This window comes from Diaporthe amygdali, assembly GCF_026229845.1.
Source record: "Diaporthe amygdali strain CAA958 chromosome Unknown NODE_13_length_1014660_cov_65_381101, whole genome shotgun sequence".
NCBI lineage: Eukaryota > Fungi > Ascomycota > Sordariomycetes > Diaporthales > Diaporthaceae > Diaporthe > Diaporthe amygdali.
Genome location: NW_026517033.1, coordinates 715,842 through 735,384, shown reverse-complemented (window position 1 = coordinate 735,384; position 19,543 = coordinate 715,842). Strand labels below are relative to the sequence as shown.

The following is a 19,543-nucleotide window of genomic DNA, read 5'->3' as shown; positions in this document are numbered from 1 at the left end:
TTGATCATTATTATGTGTATCAGAAATACATTCAGACAGTCGACCGTCGTTGAAAGCCCGGTGGTTGTTCCTTTGACACGGAGCCGAGGCAAACCTGCAAACACCCAGCGACGCGTCGCGATCGGACCGCGCCGTGACGGGGGAGCTGGTTCACGAGAGATGGATATGGTACCGAGTACCCCAAAAGACATTAAATTCCTGGGTATGACGATGCAGGCCTGAGCACAGGTCATTTATATCCAGGCCAACAATATCAAACCAAAAGATCTGGCCCAGCTTTGGGGAGAAGATGACCCAAATGTTCAGGCGGTCAGCAAGGTTGAGAAATTGTGACTTGAGATCAACATGACGTCTGATGGAACCCCGATCCGTCCGTTGTTATTACCGGCAGATCATCAGCCCAAGCGTGCTTTCGGATGATTTCTCCCAGGGGGCTGGGCTGGCTGGGCGAAGCTTAACTGGACCTTGCCGTTAGCTGGCCGAGTGGGGCTCAGCCTGCCAGCACCACTTACAGGCCCCAGTCGTTTGCTCCCACTGGGCGCTGTGCCTGAGAATGCTACGCCCCATGTCGTCATCCCAATCTTGCGGGCACAGATGTGATAATGTAATGTAAACAGTTGGTTCCAGGGGATCTTCCGGCCTGCCCTTTGACATCACACTGGCCCGGTACCACAGGCCTCTCTGCCTTGCCTCTCTGGGCCTTGGCCCATCAATGGCCTGTGCCTTGATCATTAACGGCGCTGGGATCACCTTGGCGGAGAACAAAGCTTGACCAGCGAGCTACAAAATGCTTGTTCTCCTCCCGGCTGCCTCCATGAAAACCAGATCTTGGCCAGCTCAACTCAGTTCAGCTCAGTTCAGCTCAGTTCAGCTCAGCTTAGGTCTCCAGCCCTCACACCATCCCACCTCCTGAGAGCCAGCTCCCACGATGCATGTGGCCTCCAACCTGCTGGGAGGAGCTCTCCTGCTCCCTCTCACCCAAGCCGCCGTGCCTTTGTTCAGCAACTATGCCTTCAACCCCCTCGAACACCTTGGCGGCGTGGCACCCTACTTCGAGCCCCTCGACCCGGAGATAGACCCTGCGGCGCCTCAAGGATGCACGCCCGTTCGCGCAGCCTACCTGGTGCGGCATGCTGCTATCTACGCCAACGACTTCGACTACGAGGAGTACATGGAGCCCTTCATCTCCAAGTTCCAGAACAAGACCTCGATAGACTGGTCCAAGATCCCGGACCTCAGCTTCCTGAGCAAGTGGTCCCCGCCCATCAGCGAGGCCGAGAGCGAGCTGCTCACACGCGTCGGCAAGCTCGAGGCCACCCAACTGGGGGCCAGCATGTCCTTCCGGTACCCCAACCTGAAGCTGCCCAAGAAGATATGGGCCAGCTCGGCCGAGCGGACGTACGAGTCGGCCAAGGCCCTGATCCGGGGCTTCGAGCCCGCCGGCGAGGACAACACCATCAGCCTGGTGTCTGTCTACGAGAGCGACGAGGGCGGCGCCGACAACCTGACCCCCTACAAGGCCTGCCCCAAGTACAGCTCCAGCGCGGGTAGCGACCAGAGCAGCGTGTACTTGAAGAAGTTCACCAAGCCCATCGTGGCGCGGCTCAACGCCGCGGCGCCCGCCTTCAACTTCACGTCCGACGACGTCTACGGCATGATGCAGCTATGCGGGTACGAGTCCGTGATCCGAGGCAGCTCGCCGTTCTGCGACCTCGACCTGTTCAGCCCGGATGACTGGCTGGCGTGGGAATACACCGCGGACGTGCAATATCACTACAACGTCGGTTACGGCAGCGAGGTAACCGGGGCCATCGGCCTGCCATGGGTCAACGCGACCGCTGGGCTGCTGATGGCCGAGCCGGACAGCTCGGACGTGCAGGACCTGTATGTCAGCTTCACGCATCGCGAGTTGCCGCCGACGGTGCTGGTGGCCATGGGCCTGTTTAACAACTCGGCGTTTGGCGGTTCCGAGGCGACCATCAATGATACTATGCCCCTGGACAGGATCAACTACCGCCGTGCCTGGAAGAGCAGCCATGTCTTGCCTTTCATGACTAACATTGCCTTTGAGAGACTTAACTGCACTGGCAGCTATGGGTACGAGGATGGGGACTACTACCGTGTGCTGGTCAACAATGCGCCGCAGCCACTGCCGGATTGCGGCGATGGGCCCGGAACCACCTGCTCCAGGTCGACATTTGAGACATGGGTGCAGGACAGGGCGGATCTGTTTAGCGGATTCTCGGAGAAGTGTGGTACCGCGTCCGAGTATGACAACTCGACGGATTCCGTGACGTTTTACTCGGACAAGGCTGAGAACGGGACGTTCGTTGGCAAGAGGAATCTGTTTGACGAGGAGTAGAGATACCCAGGAAGCGTCGACGTAATTACCATAATCACAAATAATGAAAAACTTAATGAGAGCAAGGGAAGCAACGCGAGTCGCTCCGCAGTCAAGTGATCAAATGGGTGCCTCCGGAAGAAGCCAACCCCTTTTCTTGTCACCCTTCATGTGAGACTTGCACGCGCTGACTGAGATTACTGCCGAGCGCAAGCAGATCACGGGCTCGCCGACACTGTCTGCGTGACTGGAACCTGTCGACAAGTCCGGATATTATTAAGCCACTCGGCCAGGCAGACAACGACCGCCCCCAAGTGCCGTAGCCAGGTTAGGCCAGCGTCGATGGTTATCTTCGCTCCCATTTGCTTCTTGCTTGGCGGATTCGAGGGTGAGGCTTGGATGACTGGCGATATGATCAGCCATGAAGCGACTGTGTTCTGCTCTCAATCTTGCCGGCCAGTTCCGCTGGGTCGGAGTGAAATGTAGAGGGTAACGGGCAAACCTGGATCGTAGGATGTGTGCTGGTCGAGGAACGTCCAGGCCGCTTGGTTTATAACGCGTCAACAACGCACGTTGACAGGAACGTGAAAGACCTCGGGGTTGACAGTTCACCATATCCTTCGACATCATTGGCGCAACGCGACGAAACGACAACATCCCGAGTCTTGCTCTTGAGGTTTGTCGACGCATGATCAAAGAGTGGAAGGTTGCCCCGTGACTCCAGTCGAGCACAAGCGACGTCTGAGATGACGAGAGAGGACCCTCAAATGAAGGGACTCGTTCATCGCACATCAGAGCATCTCGGCGTGTTTTCTAGATCGCGCATATCGGCGGGTTTCATGGAAAATGTGGATAAGGGCCGTCGATCGCAGGGATCTCGCCGCGTGGGAGGATGCAGCCCCGGGACCCGCCGCCGTGATACGCCGCCGCGAAAAGGCCGAGAATGACGACGTCAGCGGGCCGGTGAGTTGATATGAGGCCGGCGAAGGCTGGCTGGCGAGCGAGACGTTTAGTCTTTACCGCGGTTGCCCATCGCGAAGAGCGATCGTTCAGCACGGTGGAGACAGCGTGAATCCTACAGCCACTGATGTGTATCTGGGATCGTGCAGTCAAACTTTTACGCTGCGCTCCGAAGGAGGCTGTCGTGGTTGCCCTGGTCATTCAAGGCTCCGACAGCAGGTTTTTGATGAAAGACGTGAGCTTCGCTTGGTCTGGTAAGATTGAAGGATTGGGGCATCTCCAAATACAGCAAGATGAACCTTGCCTAGGTAAAGTTTTCTTTGCTAGTTAACAGCCTCGTCAAGTGATATCTGCTGCTAAGAGAAGATGGCAGCCCACCTCGGCCGCCACTACAGAGGTGTTTGTCTGGTGCAGTTTTGTTTCATCTCGTACCTCTTCTTCAAGGTCCAGGGTTCGGGGAGTCAAGTACAGGTGGGGAGTCAGGCACTTCAGTTCAGTACAGTTCAGTCCATCCGTCGGGCAAAATCCGGGTGCTGAGCATGGGGAAAGAGCGGATCTGCAGCAGACTGGGATGCCCCATGACGTCAACTCTATTGGTCGGGATGCCGAGGGCAGTTGCACACTGCATTCAGCGCTTGCGCCTGCGGTTTTGGTCAGTATGGAGAGGCAGGAATGTGAGGTTACTGTATGAGTGGGAAGGGACAGAGTGCATCGTATATCGTGTGGCAGTGTCAACAAGGGAACGATCAACACTGTCACCAACTATCATGCTGTCTTTTCCCCTGAGCTGAGGTCGGATAGATCTGTGAGACAACCTTGAGCACATTCAGCCTCCAATCGATCTTCAGTGGCCCAGAACATTGGAACGTGCATGCGCAGCAGCATCTGTCACTCGGATCGTCAGTGCTGAATTGACTTTCTCCCTTGCCTTCACGTGGTGGATGAACAGACGACATGCAGTTACAATCAACCTGCAGTCGTTCATCGATTGTCGATCAATCAACACGTTGCTGGCCACCGCCCCTTCATCTACAATTATTTCCCCTGTCTGCTTGTCCTTGCAATCGGCCCATCTCAGCCCAAGACCCATTTCGACCCGTTCGCCAGCTCAGGCGTATTCAGACGTCGAGAAGGTTTTGTTGGCTGCACTGGCTTGTTTCCAGGGGACACCACAGCTCATGGTCCCACAATGCACGGCACACAGGAGCTGCAAACTGCCTGACATGACGTCGCCCGTCCCCATCTCACTCCCCCAGCTTTTTCGACCCCGGACCCATCCATACACACACAGATGGGGATCTCCACAAACTGGGGGCATCATTAACTCTAGCCTATTACCTACCAAACCGCTTGCACCACTAACCCCAGCCTGCAACAGCAGCGGGATGAGAGCCTAAATCCCCCAATTCCCCAGACACCCGCCAAGCTAGGCCCCCTCCCTTACCCAAGCCTGTCGTCTCACGGATTTCCTTTTCTGGTAACCCGCCTGTCGAACTCGGCCTTCTCCGTCCACTCACGTCCCCTCCTTCGGCTGGTACGTTGCCATCGTACCTCACCCGACAATTTGGATTTTTTTTGGTCTGTGCAGCGGCTCCTGGTGGTACCTCGATGCCGTCCAAGCGGCGACGTGCCTGGTTCGCCTGACACGCTTCTTATAAATCTACACTTCGCCCTCATGCCGCTGCTCCAAGACACCCAGGATCTCGGCTCGGCTGCAGTAGTTACAGGCATTGCCTCTTTTTTATGACTTCTCTTCCCTCTTGGGGCAACCCGAACTTGGCATCATACCTCGACGACAGTTTTAGTCTGATTCATGGTGCTTACACCACCAACCTCGCCTTCGCCGGTCCATCTCTCATCCCAGCTACACCGTACCGGGAGAGTATAGTAGACATGTTCAACGTGGCCATCATATAATAACTTCGAACCTTGTCACACTCCACCTGTCCCGACCGGTTCTCATCCGCTTCTGATAGTACAAATCCAAGCATTGGAAGAGTTTCCAGCAGCCCACATCCGAGCTCTGTCTCTCACAGCATATCAAAAGCCTTCACCATGAAGAAATTCTACGGCCTCAGGGGCCATTCCCTGAACTGGGCTGTCGGCGTTATTGCAGGCTGTGATTTCCTGCTGTTTGGATATGGTACGGCTCACATCGTCCTCGTTGACATCGCTCAGAATCACCGCTGACCTTCAATCTAGACCAAGGTGTCATGGGTGGCATCTTGACCCTGCCCATCTTCCTTGCTCAGTTCCCAGATATCGACCCGTCCGCTGGCCCAGACTCAGCTACCCGCTCCACGTACCAAGGCATTGCCGTCGCGTCCTACAACTTGGGGTGCTTCCTCGGCGCTGTCATCACCATCTTTATCGGCAATCCCCTTGGCCGCAAGAAAATGATCATGCTTGGAACCTCAATCATGCTCGTTGGCGCCGCACTCCAGGCTTCGGCATACACTCTCCCTCACTTCATTGTTGGCAGGATCATCACCGGCCTAGGAAACGGAGGCAATACGTCCACCGTCCCAACCTGGCAGTCCGAGACTTCTCACGCTCACAAGCGTGGCAAGCTCGTCATGATCGAGGGCGCCCTGATCACCGGCGGTATCATGATATCCTATTGGGTTGATCTTGGCCTCTCCTTCGCTCCTGGTTCCGTGGCTTGGCGATTCCCTTTGGCATTCCAGATTGTCTTCTGTCTTTTCATCCTGGCCTTCATCCCGGGTCTTCCTGAGTCTCCTCGGTGGCTCATCCTTAAAGGACGCGAGGATGAGGCGCGTGAGGTCCTCGCCGCCTTGAGCGACGTGGATGTCAGCGACAAGGTCATCAACAGCGAGTTCAACGAAATCAAGGACACCGTTCTCGAGATGTCCAAGGGGACATTCGCCGACCTGTTCACCATGGGGAAGGACCGCAATCTGCATCGCACACTCCTCGCCTATATCAACCAAATGTTCCAACAAATTTCTGGAATCAACCTCATCACATACTACGCCGCCGTCATCTACAGCAACCTGGGCATGTCCGACTTCATGTCCCGTCTCCTCGCGGCCCTCAACGGCACAGAGTACTTCATCGCCTCCTGGCCTGCAGTCTTCCTCGTGGAGCGCGTCGGCCGCAGGAAGCTCATGCTCTTCGGCGCTGTGGGCCAGGCGGCCACCATGGCAATCCTGGCGGGCGTCAACTCGGACCCGAACAACAAAGGTGCCAACATAGCGGGCATCGTCTTCTTGTTCGTCTTCAACACGTTTTTCGCTGTCGGGTGGCTTGGTATGACTTGGCTCTACCCTGCTGAGATTGTGCCGCTCCGCATCCGTGCACCTGCGAACGCGCTGTCCACATCTGGAAACTGGATCTTCAACTTCATGGTTGTCATGATCACCCCGGTCGCCTTCGACACCATCGGCTACCAGACCTACATCATCTTCGCCGTCATCAACGCCTTCATGGTGCCCTCCGTCTACTTCTTCTACCCCGAGACCGCGTACCGGAGTCTCGAGGAGATGGACAGCATCTTCCACAACGTCTCGCCTGGCTTCAAGGGCGTGTTCGAGGTCGTGCACCAGGCCAAGGTCGAGCCGAGGCGGTACGGCAAGAACGGCGAGCTGCTGGTCGACTATTCCGATACCGAGGAGGGCCGTGCCCATGGACACGGTCTGGGGCGGCACGGCGATGAGGAGAAGGCTACCACTAGCCACGGGGACAATGGTTCGTCCTCCCAAGGTGGTAATGGTGTGTTAGTGCAGCACGATGAGGAGAAGGCCTAGGTGTTTAGCAACTAGGTCTATTTGGAATAGTTTTGGACTTCATTTTTATGGTCAACAATAGATACCCTGATCTTGTTGGGAGAAGTAGGAGGAGATTGAGGAGGTAGTGATACGGCTATTACGGCTAGAAGAAGAGAACAATTTTATAATCACGCCGCCGAGTTTACTATTCTGTGGACACCGCACCCGAATGATCAAGGAGACCAGACTAGACCTTGGTCCCAAAACTGCTTGACGAAATGTCTCATGCGTGTTGTTCTGCCAATTAGTCTAGTGGTGAGCGCACAAGTCCAGCGTATCTACTCGAAAAAGTTGCACGCACTTTGCAAACACCGAGATGAGCGGATTTGTTGAGGCTGTTCGCGAAAACATCGGATTTTACACATTCTAGCCTTCCCAGTCAAAATCGTCTCGGGAATTTCTCTCACTGACAAACTGACAAAGTTTTCACGTCCCAGTTCCGCTGGCAGTATACTCGGCCTTAATTATCCAATGTTTCCCCTTTTCATCCTCTGCTTTATTTTGTTGTTGCATGTGTTCCGTGCCTTGGATCAAGTAGATTTAGATATACTCTTCAATATTTATAGCTTTGTCGGGACATACTAGCATCTACCATGATGGGAATTCACGTAGGGTTGTCGGCTTAGACCACACTGCCGTCTCGTCTAAGTTGCGTGCGCGGCTGACAGCCTGTTGGCGATGGAAAGTATCACGCACCCAGGCTACAAAACGGAAATAGAGCGGAGAAGAACTGGTGATCACCGGTATGTGCCCGACTTTGCCAAATATCTGAGTAACTTCTTAGTGCACATGGCTTCAAGCATAGTGTAGTGTTACATCATAGTGTACGTGAGTGGTTTCAAACATCATTTTCGCCACGGGAACACCTCTCCTCGGACTGGTTCGCGAGGCCTCTTTTAAGATTTACTCCAAACCACTAGGGGCCTTGCGACCTGTCGTCCTCCTGGCTTATATGTGCATTTATTTGGATACTACCCATTCCTCATCAATCACCGTCAGACCCTCGTAGCCCTTGCGCACAACCTCAGTATCCACAACAAAGATCGCAACAAGCTTCGCAGGGATTTCAATGCTGTTGTTCTCCCCAACCGTGTGGTGGCAGCTGGGAGTCTCCATGAAGCTCTCTCCCGCCTCGTACACCCTGGGCGGATTCCCGTTCATGCCGCTCAGTATGCTCCCCTCGGTCACATGCGCCACGACTGTGGCTCCTGCGTGTGTGTGGGGTGGGGTAAAGCCGCCTGGCGGGTATGTGACTTCGAGGCCGACGATGGACTTCCCAGGTGCGTTCTTGAGCTCGTAATCGTATAGGATGGTGATGGTCTCGCAGGGCCGAGATCTGTGAGGTGGCTATATTCAGTACTTTATCTCGCTTACTAGCAAAGAAGTCCCAACACACTACTCACTGTGCGTCTGTTTCTTTGGACTCCATAGTGAACGTAAGTGATGCGCTCTGTGAAGACTCGTTCACTAGTTGAACACTCGTTGTCGTCTTAATACAGGGCTTGATAGGACGATGCAGCCGGCTTCTGTACACGGGTACCAAGGGGCTAATTTATTTCAACGAGGATCATAGAAGACATGTCAAGGTACGAGCTGGTGGATGAAAGGAAATGTATCACATGTCGACCGGTCAAATGTGATGCGAGTCGGCGAGGCCGGCGTGGTCGGGCGGTACCCGTCCCGGGCGGGTATCCGGGTATTCGACCACAGGTCCGAATCCGACCCCTAGCTCATTCGGTTATCACCTTTTCTGACATGTTCCTTTTTTCGAGAGCTATTCACCATAGCACGACCCATTCATATCATTATTTTTAGCTGTAGCATGATCCCCAAATTCAGACGGATATTCTCCTCGGGACGCCACTTCAAGGGTTCCCGACACGCGCAGACGGCTACTTAGTAGGACAGCCAAAAGAATTTAAAAACGCCTCCCTCGCGAATGATCTTCTACCAGCCCTAGTGAATATGTCGTTGTCTCCTCCATAGCGTTGTCTTAGCACCTTCGATATTCAAACAATTCTTATTAAGCCCAATGAAGGCCATCCAAGTCCTTGGGGACGTATCATCCCCGCGAGTTACTACTAGTGACTCCATGGTAAAGCCCGCCCCTCGTCGCAACGAGTTCCTCGTCAAAGTGTACGCTGCAGGAATCACTGGAGACGAGGTGCTCTGGCCCGAGCTCTATAACACCGCGACTCGGATCCCAGGACATGAAATATCGGGGGTCATCTCCGCCACAGGTCCCGACTATCATGGGCCATTGGAAGTCGGCCAGGAAGTCTTTGCACTCATCTCAGCCAACCGCGGCGAGGGCCAGGCTGAATACGCCATCTGTCTTGTTGATGAGGTCGCCCTGAAGCCGGCATCATTGTCTCATGAGGAAGCTGCAGCACTGCCGATCCCGTTTCTAACCGCTTGGGAGGCGATCGTGGACCACGGGAAGGCGGAACCCGACAAGAGAGTCCTAATCACGGGAGCCTCTGGAGCAGTTGGGTCCTTGGCTGTACAGCTCGCCACCAAAATGACCGGTTGCCATGTCATTGCTCTGGCCTCGCCACGCAATCACGAGTATTTGCGGAAGCTGGGGGCTCGTGAAGTTCTTGATTACAACAGTTCGAGCTGGGAGCACCAGGTCAAGGATGTAGACCTGGTGTTTGATACGGTGGGTGGAGATGTTCTGACCAGGTCTTGGGAAGCTATCAAGGAAGACGGGGCTATCATCACGGTCGGGGATCCGCCACCACCCTGGGCATTCGGGGGAAGTGAACCTGCTGAGTCTGCCAGCCTCCCTGGCGTGCGGTACAAGCACTTCATCGTGTCGCCAAATTCTGAGAGATTGGGCAGCCTGGCTGGAATGCTTGATGATGGTTTGATCGAGGCTCTGGCAGTAAAGACATTCCCAGTCGATGAGGCGGAACAGGCATGGGCACATGCGCGGCTGAGAAATCGGGGACCGAAGGTGGTAGTCAATTTTGTGGAAGCCATCCAGGAAGACTAAATTGACCTTAACAGTAACCATTCTACGTGATAGTTAGAACTGGATATACGGACGGACAGTTACTATTAATTGAATTACTTTGTCGAATAGCGTCGAGTATGGTCTCCAACTGGCCTTGGTTGGAATTCAGCAGCTGATTGAATTCGACAAATTCTCATTCGTTTTAGCTATTTTCAGCGACTTTTTTCCTTTCTTTTTTTCTCTCTTTTTTTTCCTTCGCAAGCGTGTGAATTTCTTGATACGACCAATATAGGGAGTTTTCTTCTCTCTGAAGTAAACTCCATTCTACTGCATACAACCTTCTCTAGCAGTAAAATATTACGAGCCCAGTTTCTTAGGTAGTAGATGTGCGTACTTTGAACCACTACATAGGCTTCCTCTACACTCTGTAATTGCTTCAAATAGATAATTTTTCATATCATAGCTCATTGCCCATCCACTGCTCTAGTTCAGGGCCTAGATCGCTCAGATTGTACCACCCACAGACATCTTCCATCGACCCCAAAGATCCCAGGAGACTGTCAGAACTACTAGAAGCTTCAGCTGCAGATTCGAGACTTTCAAGACTTTCAGCACCTGAGAGGCTCGGTACATCGCTCGACTTGCGCGTATTGCTACTGGTGGGGGGTTTGGAGCCACCGAGCCTCAGCACATGACGAGCAATAGTCTGTATTTCATTTACATTGCTTGCAGTCCTCGGCCAGAACTCGCCTAAGTCTTTGAGGCAACCGATAGTCATTCGGATCTGATCTCTGGCAATCGCCAACTCTTTCCCGCTTAGCTGGAAGGCGCAGGCTGAGAGCAGGGCCAGTGTCCCTTCGCTGACCATGCAGGTAACAAAGGGAGTGTGATGGAACGGTCGAGCTGGTAATGCCAGGAGACGTATTTGTGCTTCCACTGACTTTAGTACACGGACTGTGTGTACGTTGATGAGATCCGGTGTGGGATTATCCGGAGGCGGCTCTCTTGCGCAGCTTGAGACATCCTCAACGGGGTTAAATTTGAGATCAGACAGCGGCCTATGCAGACCGATCGTGGCTCTAATGGTATTGTCAGCAGGAAAAGTCATATAACAATTGGACACAATGATTATGTGGAATTCTTACACATGAATGAGCAGGTGTGCTTGAAACATGAGCTCGTCGATGTCTCCGGTCTTCGTCATAACCAGTTTGCGGTCTTTCGGAAGCAAGAGTGACCATGCGTCAATGATGGAGTCAGCGGACTGAATCATACCCACTGAGTCCTCTTTGGCTGCAATCTTGGGCGAGGTTGATATCGCCAATGCTGCACACCTGACTGCACCGATCAGGTATGCGAACGAGGAAAACGAGGAGCCCTCAGGGGCGAACTCCCGGCAGTCAAAGTCTGCTAGGGACTTCGAGACTGGAATTCGCTGGAGTAAGTCAGCTTTCTGGCCAGAAGTAACACAGTCAAGAGGATCGCAGAACTGACTCCTGACTCATACTCGAGCTCCTCGCACGGGAGATCAACGGTCGCGTCGATATCCACAACGGCAAAGTTCATTGTTCCCAACGTCCCTGCGTAGTAGGCGTCCACAATATATAACATCCACCATGTCCGCCTCCAACACTCTGCCAACACGGGATTTCCAGCACCGTGATCGTTGGCAAATTCTTGCCGGTACATTTCCAGGTCAAGGGCGAGCTTCACTGCAGATTTCATCTGGCAATTGGCTTCTGTCTTGTAGCTATGCCAGAACAACACAACAGAGTACAACAGACGGCACTGAACAAGTACAGGGTCTGTTGGTTGCGTCTGCGAAATGCAGGCCTCAGCGTGGTCCTTTAGCTGGACAGACCATTCTTGAGCGGCGTATATGTGTCCAACCAGGCGCATAACAGCGATAAGTGGTGTAAGATCAAACAGTTTGGCCGGATCATTGTAAACATGTGTAAAGGTCTTCCGAGGCGGAAGAAATGGGTGAAACTTGTGAAAGTTTCTATAGTACGAGGTAACCAGAGGATCTGTCTCAACGTCTTCAATCTGGGTCCGAGGTGTTCGTGGTGACATCGGAGTAGAAGTTTCATTATTCAATCCAGTGCCATCCGGTATAATCAAGTCATTGGAAGTATTTTGCATTTCCACAAGTCGAGACGTTGATTCCCGATGCGGTCGAACCACGGGCGTTATTTGCGGAGGGCCGTCGTGCGTGGAGTCGGGGGTGATGGTTTCCGCCGCTGCGAGCCGTTTGCGCCTCTCTGCTAGCGCGGCACGATCCAGTCCACCTCGACGTGACGGGGCATAGTGGCAGTCTCTTGCGACCTCGAGACAACGGTTGCAATGTGGTCGTGTGGCATCGCATTTCAGATGGCGTGAGCGGCATGGCAGACAAGCCAAAGAGGAGCGCGTTGCTCCGCGGGCCTGTGACGTCGCTGTACTGGTAGCATTCACGGGCATTGAGTTGGAAGTGAGCTGGCTAAGGAACAAGGCTTAAATGGGGACTCATCTTGGGTTTGCGTGTGAAGTAGAAAGAGAGAGGCGGAACCTGCCGGGTAGGCTATTCGGGTATCCGTTGCGGCAATGCGGGTATCCGGTGTGCTACCGTCAGCGGGCGCCCGCACCACAAGCTGGTAACGCTTGCACATACTTCGCGCCTCTCTTATAACACGTGCCACCATGCTGTATTTGCGTACTAAGTGACCGTTGGAAACCCGGAACGCCAAAGCGCGGACATGAAAGACTACCTTTGATGTTGCCAACCTATGTCTCACCTGATGACGACACCGAGCACACGGTGTGTGGTCTCAGCGGAAGTAATAAATAGCTGGTCGCATTCAATATGCCATGTCCACATCTTAATCTGACCAAATCACATTCCACGGTAAAAAGGTTTATTCTCGTCTTATTCACACCCCTCAGATTCTCACAACAATGCCGAAGAAAATTATCATTATAGGCGCTGGGTTTGCCGGTCTATGGAGTGCCCTTTCAGCTAAGCGTCTCATCAACCTCAGGAATCAAGAGGAAGAAATCAAGATATTGGTCATCGCTCCCGAGCCAAGCTTGGTTCTTCGTCCAAGACTGTACGAAGCCAACGCTGCCAGCATGACTCACCCTCTTGGTGCTCTGTTACGCTCTGGAGACATTGAATTCTTCCAAGGCAAGGTCGAAACCATTGACACCAAAGCGCACTATATTCACGCCCGGTCTACATCAAATGTGAAATTGACAACTCCTTTCAGCTACGATCGCCTCATTCTCGCAGCTGGTAGTTCGGTCAAAAAGCCTCAGAGTATTCCAGGACTCCAGGAGTTTGCATTCGATATCGATGCTCTTGAATCTGCCACTAGACTCGAGGAGCATCTCAATGGCCTCGCAGCCGCCCCCAAAAGTCCTGCTCGCGATACCATTGTTGTGTGCGGAGCCGGCTTCACCGGCATCGAGCTTGCAACCGAACTACCCAGGCGTCTCCTTGGACACATTGCCAACCCTCGCGTCATCATCGTTGAGAGCGCAGATCAGCTCGGGCCTGGCCTTGGACCCGGGCCCCGGCCCGTCATCACCCAAGCCCTAGAAGAGCTGAAGATAGAAGTCAGAACTGGAGCAGCGGTCTCATCTGTGGATGCCGAGGGTTTAACTCTCACATCCGGTGAGCGTATCGAGACCAAGACCACTATCTGGACTGCAGGAGTGGTGGCAACACCCCTGACGCAGCAGATTGATGGGCCCAAGGACAACCTCTCTCGCCTCCACGTTGATAGTTATCTTCAAACCTTGTCAACCGAACACGTCTTTGCTACTGGTGATGCCGCTTGTGCTCTGGCAGACAAAAAAGACCACCATGCTCTGATGTCGTGCCAGCATGCGCTCCAGCTCGGCCGCGTTTCTGGTCACAATGCCGCGGCAGGTCTGTTGGGCGAACCGATGGTGGAGTACTCGCAGGCTGCATACATCTGCTGTCTCGACCTTGGCCCTTGGGGTGCTGTAATTGGTCGGGGATGGGAGAGGAAGGTGGATTTGAAGGGCTACCAGGCGAAGAAGGTCAAGGAGTTCATCAATCAGAAGTTGATATACCCCCCGGATGATGCCATGGAGGCTGTGGACTTGGCCAATCCTGTTGGGCCTAACTCAGATGAACTACTTGAGCACATACTTGGGATTTTGGGACAAGATCGAGAGACCTAAGGCTCACGGTAGATTCCGACGGTGAGATCAACTTTCGAGATCACTGAGGTTAGATCACCATTTTTAAGCCACGCCCATAGACCTCAATATTCGCTGTACTAAGAGACATTGGACACATAAGCTCTTCACTCAGTCTCTGGATACTCTAAAACAAGATTGTGTTCATGACCTTACAAGAACCAGAATTGTTTGAAATGATCAAACGAAGCACCCGCTACAGCGGAGTGCTGTATAAAACCGTTTTGTTTCCGCGAATTCAGTTGCATCGAGTCTAGCAGATATTGAAGTGCCGCTGCTCTAGTCAGATTTTGTGATCTTCGATGCAACCATGATTCAATACCTTAAATTTTCAGCTGATCATCCCTTCAGTGACACACCTTTTCTGGGCCTCAGGCTGGCGTTTATGTGAGGAGGGTGTGAGAGAAAAAGCTGACTCTGCCATACATACAAACTTAGCTTCTTGTAAATTAGAGATCTATGCCCATTCACAGTTTCATGTTGAAAAACTGCATCCAGTAATTGGTCAATATTAGATGTTTTCAGCTGCGTCTGTTCCTGCTAAGCCAAGGCCGTGACGCGGTCTCCTTACGTACGGCTCTCGGCAGAGGCAGTGCTAGCACGTGTGACGGCTTCGATCAAAAACAGAATCACAGGCTCAACACTATTGCCGTGATTATATGTATCAGTGACAGTGGCAATTATATATCGAGAATTGAATTGAGAGGCGGGTGTATCAATTCGGAGATGTTTCGTGATATTCACTCCTTATTACGAAAATTGTGAGAGAGCGAATACACTTGTCGCATGCAACTGCTTGCCTAATATACAACCGTCCAGACTGAATCACTATGAGCGGCACCGATTTTAACAGGCCGGTAGCAGTCATAACCGGCGCGGCGGGTAGTCTCGGACGAGCGATCGCCCAGGAGTTCGCACTCGAGGGCCGGTCGCTCATCCTCTGCGACCTCAAATCCGTCGACGCAGCCATGCACTCCGTCCGGAACCTCTTGTCCACACGCTCCATCACGGCAGTGACTGGAGACATCACACGCGCCGATTTCCCTTCTCAGGTGAAAGCCGCGCTTGGCGGACGAAAGATCTCGGCCCTGGTCCACACAGCTGGCGTCTCACCGGCCATCAAGGACGGTAAGCGCATCTTCGATGTCAACTTCACTGCTACCAGGCGCCTGGTCGACGCACTCGCTCCCGAAATGCAGCAGCCAGGTGGAGTGGTGATCCTCGTCGCGTCACTTGGTGGGAAATTGGTGCAAAACTATGTGGTCGACCTCGCCGTGAAGCGGCACCTTAACGGGTCGCGGTCGCCGACGCTGTGGGCACTCAAACGCTGGCCGTACACAGCATACTCGATGTCCAAGAGGTGCATGCAGATTTATGCCAGGAAGATGGTACGACCCCTGGCGCAGCCCTCAGCGACCGGGCCAGGAGGAGTGCGTATAGTGACTGTGTCGCCAGGGGTCATCGAGACGGATATGACTCTCCACTATGCTTCTCGTCCGAATTTGTCTACCCTCGTTAATTCTGGCCCAATGGAACGGATGGGAAGGCCTGAGGAGGTCGTGCCCGTGATCAAGTTTTTGGCTTCGGAGGGGGCGAGCTACATCACCGGCGCTGACGTGTTGGTTGATGGTGGGATCATTGCATCCAAGAGACGGGTTCTGAAGAATACGGCTAAGGTTGTGATGAAGGAGAGACGAGAGAAGAAGAAAGCCATGAAGAAGTTCGAGAAACAAGAGAGATTGAGAGCTTTGGATGTCAAAGGAAAGGCAAAAGCAAAGGAACCTCCCGTTTATAAGGAGATTGAAGAATAGTTTCTTATCGTCAATAGTACCTAATAGTAATGATGCTTCTTGCGAATCAACTTCCCTATTTTCAGGATCCAGATCAGCTTGCCTCAACGCATCACGAGAATGACTTTGCACAAGTGCTTGGAGTCATCACTGCGAACTGTCCAGGACTTCAAGTGCATGCCATGGATAAGTAGTTGGTTGATTCAGGAAAATAAGTAGCTAAGTTGGGCATCATGACGAGCCCTCTGAAGTGAAATGTCTCACAGGATATTCCTTTCCTCGAGCGGGCGGACAGAGCAGGTGTACTGATAACTCAATCGTGTACCCCAATCGACGTTTTCCAGGCGACGCCTGTTTAATCATCCCAGTCCTCTCTGATCAGCTCTGATCCCTTCTCAGCAATCATGTACACAGAAGCAAGAATATTGACATCCGGCAAAATCGGCATCACACTACAGTCGATGACCCTCAACGAGTCAACTCCGTAAACCCTCAAGCGAGGATCGACGACACCACCGTCCTCAAGAGGCAGCATCTGCACGGTACCAGAAGCGTGCCAGTTTGGAAATGTGTTGGCCTTAACATATTCGAAGATAGCATCCTCATCATCATCAGACACGTTTTCAACTCCCGGGCTCACCTCGCCATTGTTTGGCCCAACGGTGTACTGTGACAGCTCTGGATCAGCGAGAATCCGACGCAGATCCCGGAATGACTCTATGGCGACAGCCCGGTCTGTTCCGGTATCTTCGGTGTAGTACTTTATAACACGTTAGCGGCTTTATTCGTAGTACATATCCCAGTCTTGGTTGCAGAGTGGCATCACTTACGTTTGGATTGATCACGGGCGGGTCAGACATGGAACTTGATCGTAAACTGACGTTCCCTCGTGATAGCTGTACCATGGAGCTCGCGGTAAGCGAGATGTAAGATTCATTGTCTCGAGGTGCATAGAAAGGTGTTGGAATCCAGGGATACCACACGCTTTCGTAAAGAAACTCGATATGATTCTGACTAGCGAGATTACGAGTGATGATCTCGGTCAGATTGAGGGCTTCAAGTTCGTCTTCTGAGAATTTTAGGAAGCCATTGGTAATACCAGAGGGGGCAGTATATGGCCCTGATAAGTTCTGGAAGTACTGAGCTTGAGCATTCTGCAGGTTCTGCACGGTCGCAGCCATTTCTGTTGTAGAGGACTCAGGTCGGGCAGTGGCCATGATGCTGAATACACTGTGATCGTTCAAACTAAGATAATTTTAGCATTTGATTGCCAGGATGAATCTTCGCACCTTACTTGCGTCCAACGTTCTCGTTCACAACCAGCGGCGTAATTCCGAAGGCGTCGAGCTCTGAGGCGGGCCCGATACCCTATAATCAGCCGACGAGTCAGTGAACAATATTCCGAATGTTGTTAAGGTGTCTGTTTGTGATCTGTGCTTACCGAGAGCATCAACATCTGAGGGGAATGGAAAGCACCCATGCTCAGGATGACTTCCTTTGATGCGTTAACTTGGTGGATCAACCCGGTACTCTGGTCGACAAAGACGACTCCAGTTGCGGTAGGGGTGTCACCCTCCGTGTCCATGACCAATTCTGAGACAGGTGCGTTGAAAAGAACGTCCAGGTTAGATCGATTTTGGGCCTGTCGGTAGAAGCTATCAAAGCTAGAGCTCCGACGCAGTCTGTTATCCAGTGTGCCCAACCCCTGCTTAACTCCCGTTGGATTTCCGGTGTTCAGCTCGTTCACGATCGAAACGTTGATTGCTTCGAGTGCGCGCATGAAGCCGACATTGGAGTCAGGAACGTAGCCTTGGTAGCTGAGCTGAAGGGGTCCGTCGCCATAAGCGTCGGCTTCATATGTTTGGAAAGTCTGGTCAAAGCCATTGGCCTGGGCATATACAGCGTCCTCAGGCTTGTTGAGGTGGGTGCTCTAAATCTGATTGTTAGCATATGCATACGCCAATCAGGTAGGCTAGACCCAAATAAAGCTGCAAGTAGTTTCACAGCGTGAATACAATTGTCAGACACATGGACAGGGGGATCGCCTTATTCCTCCGGTGACGGCAAGCTGTAAAGGAGCCAGAAGCTGGATAAACGACATAACAGACATTCGTACTTTGACGAAGAGGGGATACACATCGTCCCAACCCCATCCTGGATTACCCAAAGCAACCCATTCATCGTAGACACTCGCACTTCCTCGGGCGTAATACAGACCGTTTGTGGAGCTAGATCCACCCCCGGCCTTACCACCTATCTTCGCGTTAGCGCTTTGCTACCAGATCCTCACAGTGAAGGACAATTTACGCAGATATTGAAGCTGCCGGCCTTCTAGCCCTCTCTGTGGAACGGTGACAAAATTCCAGTCAATGGTGCTCCCTATAAGCTCCGTTAATCAAGGCATAATGCAATGAAATTTTGGCAGGTTAAACGCGCCTTTAATGAATTGATTCCCTCCTGGGGTTTGGTATGCCGCAACGATTGTAGGTTCTTGACCAGCCTCCAAAACGAGGACCCTTTGGTTACCAGACTCGGTGAGCCGGTTAGCAAGTACAAGTCCAGCCGTTCCACCTGTTGGAATATTTTGCTAAGTCAGTAGCAAGCAATAGAATAAAAAAAAGCCTTTCGCAGCATCTGGTAAGCTGCTTACCTCCGCAGATGACGAAGTCATATTCGTCTTCAACCGACTGTCTCTTAATCAAGGAGATGGGCTTTGCTGTTGCATGGTTGACCGATAAAAGTACAGCCTGTAAGAGGAGCAAGATTTTCAAGGAAGCCATGTTGGTCAAGACCAAGTGAGTATGAGTGATCGGCGAGTAGTATCAATCAGCGCTCAGAGGCTGATCACCTGATGGAATGGTCCAAGATGACCTACGAGTCTCAAAAGTTGGGACAACAGAGATGTTCATCCGTTAAACTGCTAGCTGAGCACGCTTAAGGCTTATATGATATTTAGACAACGGTACATGCTTGCACCATTCATTTGTCCTGGAAGCATGAACTCAGAAATTCATCGTAATATTATGCCAAGATCCGCCGGCGGATTGGCTGGGCGACATTGGCAAGGCTCAGCATACAAGCCACTCCAGTCGGGAGAGCGAAAGGATGGGATTGGCATTCTTGTCCCACCCCGTGACTTCAATATATCTTGCCCAAGGCATATTGGTAGCTTGCAAAGACGTCAGTTCGCATGCAGCAGGATTCTCAGGGGCGTCGAAACAGACAATTTTTACTACGCGGCAAGCTCGGCGGATTAGACTCCCTCATTTGCGCATGTGAGGCTCAGGCTGAACTCTCGAATTCGTATTCTTCGGTTCCGCCAGGGAGACCTACACGCATCTAACACGCAACATACAGTATTTCCCGAACGATTCCAAATCGCCAAAGAGCCAAGAGCTTACCGCGTAATCTCCACCCCGCGGTGAGATGCTGAGCTCGAAGCTACTCCGGAAAATCCGAGGCTCCGTTCCCTTTCATCAGCCAAGCGAACTCTAGCTGA

At 52.6% G+C, this 19,543-nt stretch overlaps 8 protein-coding genes across 8 annotated transcripts; 5 read left to right on the top strand and 3 right to left on the bottom strand.

The window, feature by feature from the left end:
* Positions 1-928: 928 nt before the first annotated feature.
* J7T55_003865 (repressible acid phosphatase) lies at positions 929-2,362 on the top strand (the record flags this gene model as incomplete). The annotated part of the gene is made up of 1 exon (XM_053143217.1): positions 929-2,362. One exon carries the CDS (start codon positions 929-931, stop codon positions 2,360-2,362), a length of 1,434 nt encoding a protein of 477 aa, XP_052994110.1.
* A 2,994-nt stretch (positions 2,363-5,356) lies between these two features.
* On the top strand, positions 5,357-7,068 carry J7T55_003864 (sugar transporter stl1; the record flags this gene model as incomplete). The annotated part of the gene is made up of 2 exons (XM_053143216.1): positions 5,357-5,444; positions 5,504-7,068. 2 exons carry the CDS (start codon positions 5,357-5,359, stop codon positions 7,066-7,068), a joined length of 1,653 nt encoding a protein of 550 aa, XP_052994109.1.
* A 981-nt stretch (positions 7,069-8,049) lies between these two features.
* On the bottom strand, positions 8,050-8,518 carry J7T55_003863 (cupin domain protein; the record flags this gene model as incomplete). Its single annotated transcript, XM_053143215.1, has 2 exons — positions 8,050-8,425; positions 8,493-8,518. 2 exons carry the CDS (start codon positions 8,516-8,518, stop codon positions 8,050-8,052), a joined length of 402 nt encoding a protein of 133 aa, XP_052994108.1.
* A 603-nt stretch (positions 8,519-9,121) lies between these two features.
* J7T55_003862 (uncharacterized protein) lies at positions 9,122-10,087 on the top strand (the record flags this gene model as incomplete). Its single annotated transcript, XM_053143214.1, has 1 exon — positions 9,122-10,087. The coding sequence occupies one exon, from the start codon at positions 9,122-9,124 to the stop codon at positions 10,085-10,087; it is 966 nt and encodes a 321-aa protein (XP_052994107.1).
* Positions 10,088-10,505: 418 nt separating this feature from the next.
* J7T55_003861 (uncharacterized protein) lies at positions 10,506-12,508 on the bottom strand (the record flags this gene model as incomplete). Its single annotated transcript, XM_053143213.1, has 3 exons — positions 10,506-11,127; positions 11,194-11,483; positions 11,543-12,508. 3 exons carry the CDS (start codon positions 12,506-12,508, stop codon positions 10,506-10,508), a joined length of 1,878 nt encoding a protein of 625 aa, XP_052994106.1.
* A 474-nt stretch (positions 12,509-12,982) lies between these two features.
* On the top strand, positions 12,983-14,236 carry J7T55_003860 (uncharacterized protein; the record flags this gene model as incomplete). Its single annotated transcript, XM_053143212.1, has 1 exon — positions 12,983-14,236. One exon carries the CDS (start codon positions 12,983-12,985, stop codon positions 14,234-14,236), a length of 1,254 nt encoding a protein of 417 aa, XP_052994105.1.
* Positions 14,237-15,084: 848 nt separating this feature from the next.
* Positions 15,085-16,065, top strand: J7T55_003859 (uncharacterized protein; the record flags this gene model as incomplete). The annotated part of the gene is made up of 1 exon (XM_053143211.1): positions 15,085-16,065. The coding sequence occupies one exon, from the start codon at positions 15,085-15,087 to the stop codon at positions 16,063-16,065; it is 981 nt and encodes a 326-aa protein (XP_052994104.1).
* Positions 16,066-16,399: 334 nt separating this feature from the next.
* Positions 16,400-18,824, bottom strand: J7T55_003858 (choline dehydrogenase; the record flags this gene model as incomplete). Its single annotated transcript, XM_053143210.1, has 7 exons — positions 16,400-16,804; positions 16,875-17,289; positions 17,339-17,412; positions 17,486-17,974; positions 18,161-18,297; positions 18,541-18,615; positions 18,695-18,824. The coding sequence occupies 7 exons, from the start codon at positions 18,822-18,824 to the stop codon at positions 16,400-16,402; spliced, it is 1,725 nt and encodes a 574-aa protein (XP_052994103.1).
* Between the last annotated feature and the right edge of the window lie 719 nt (positions 18,825-19,543).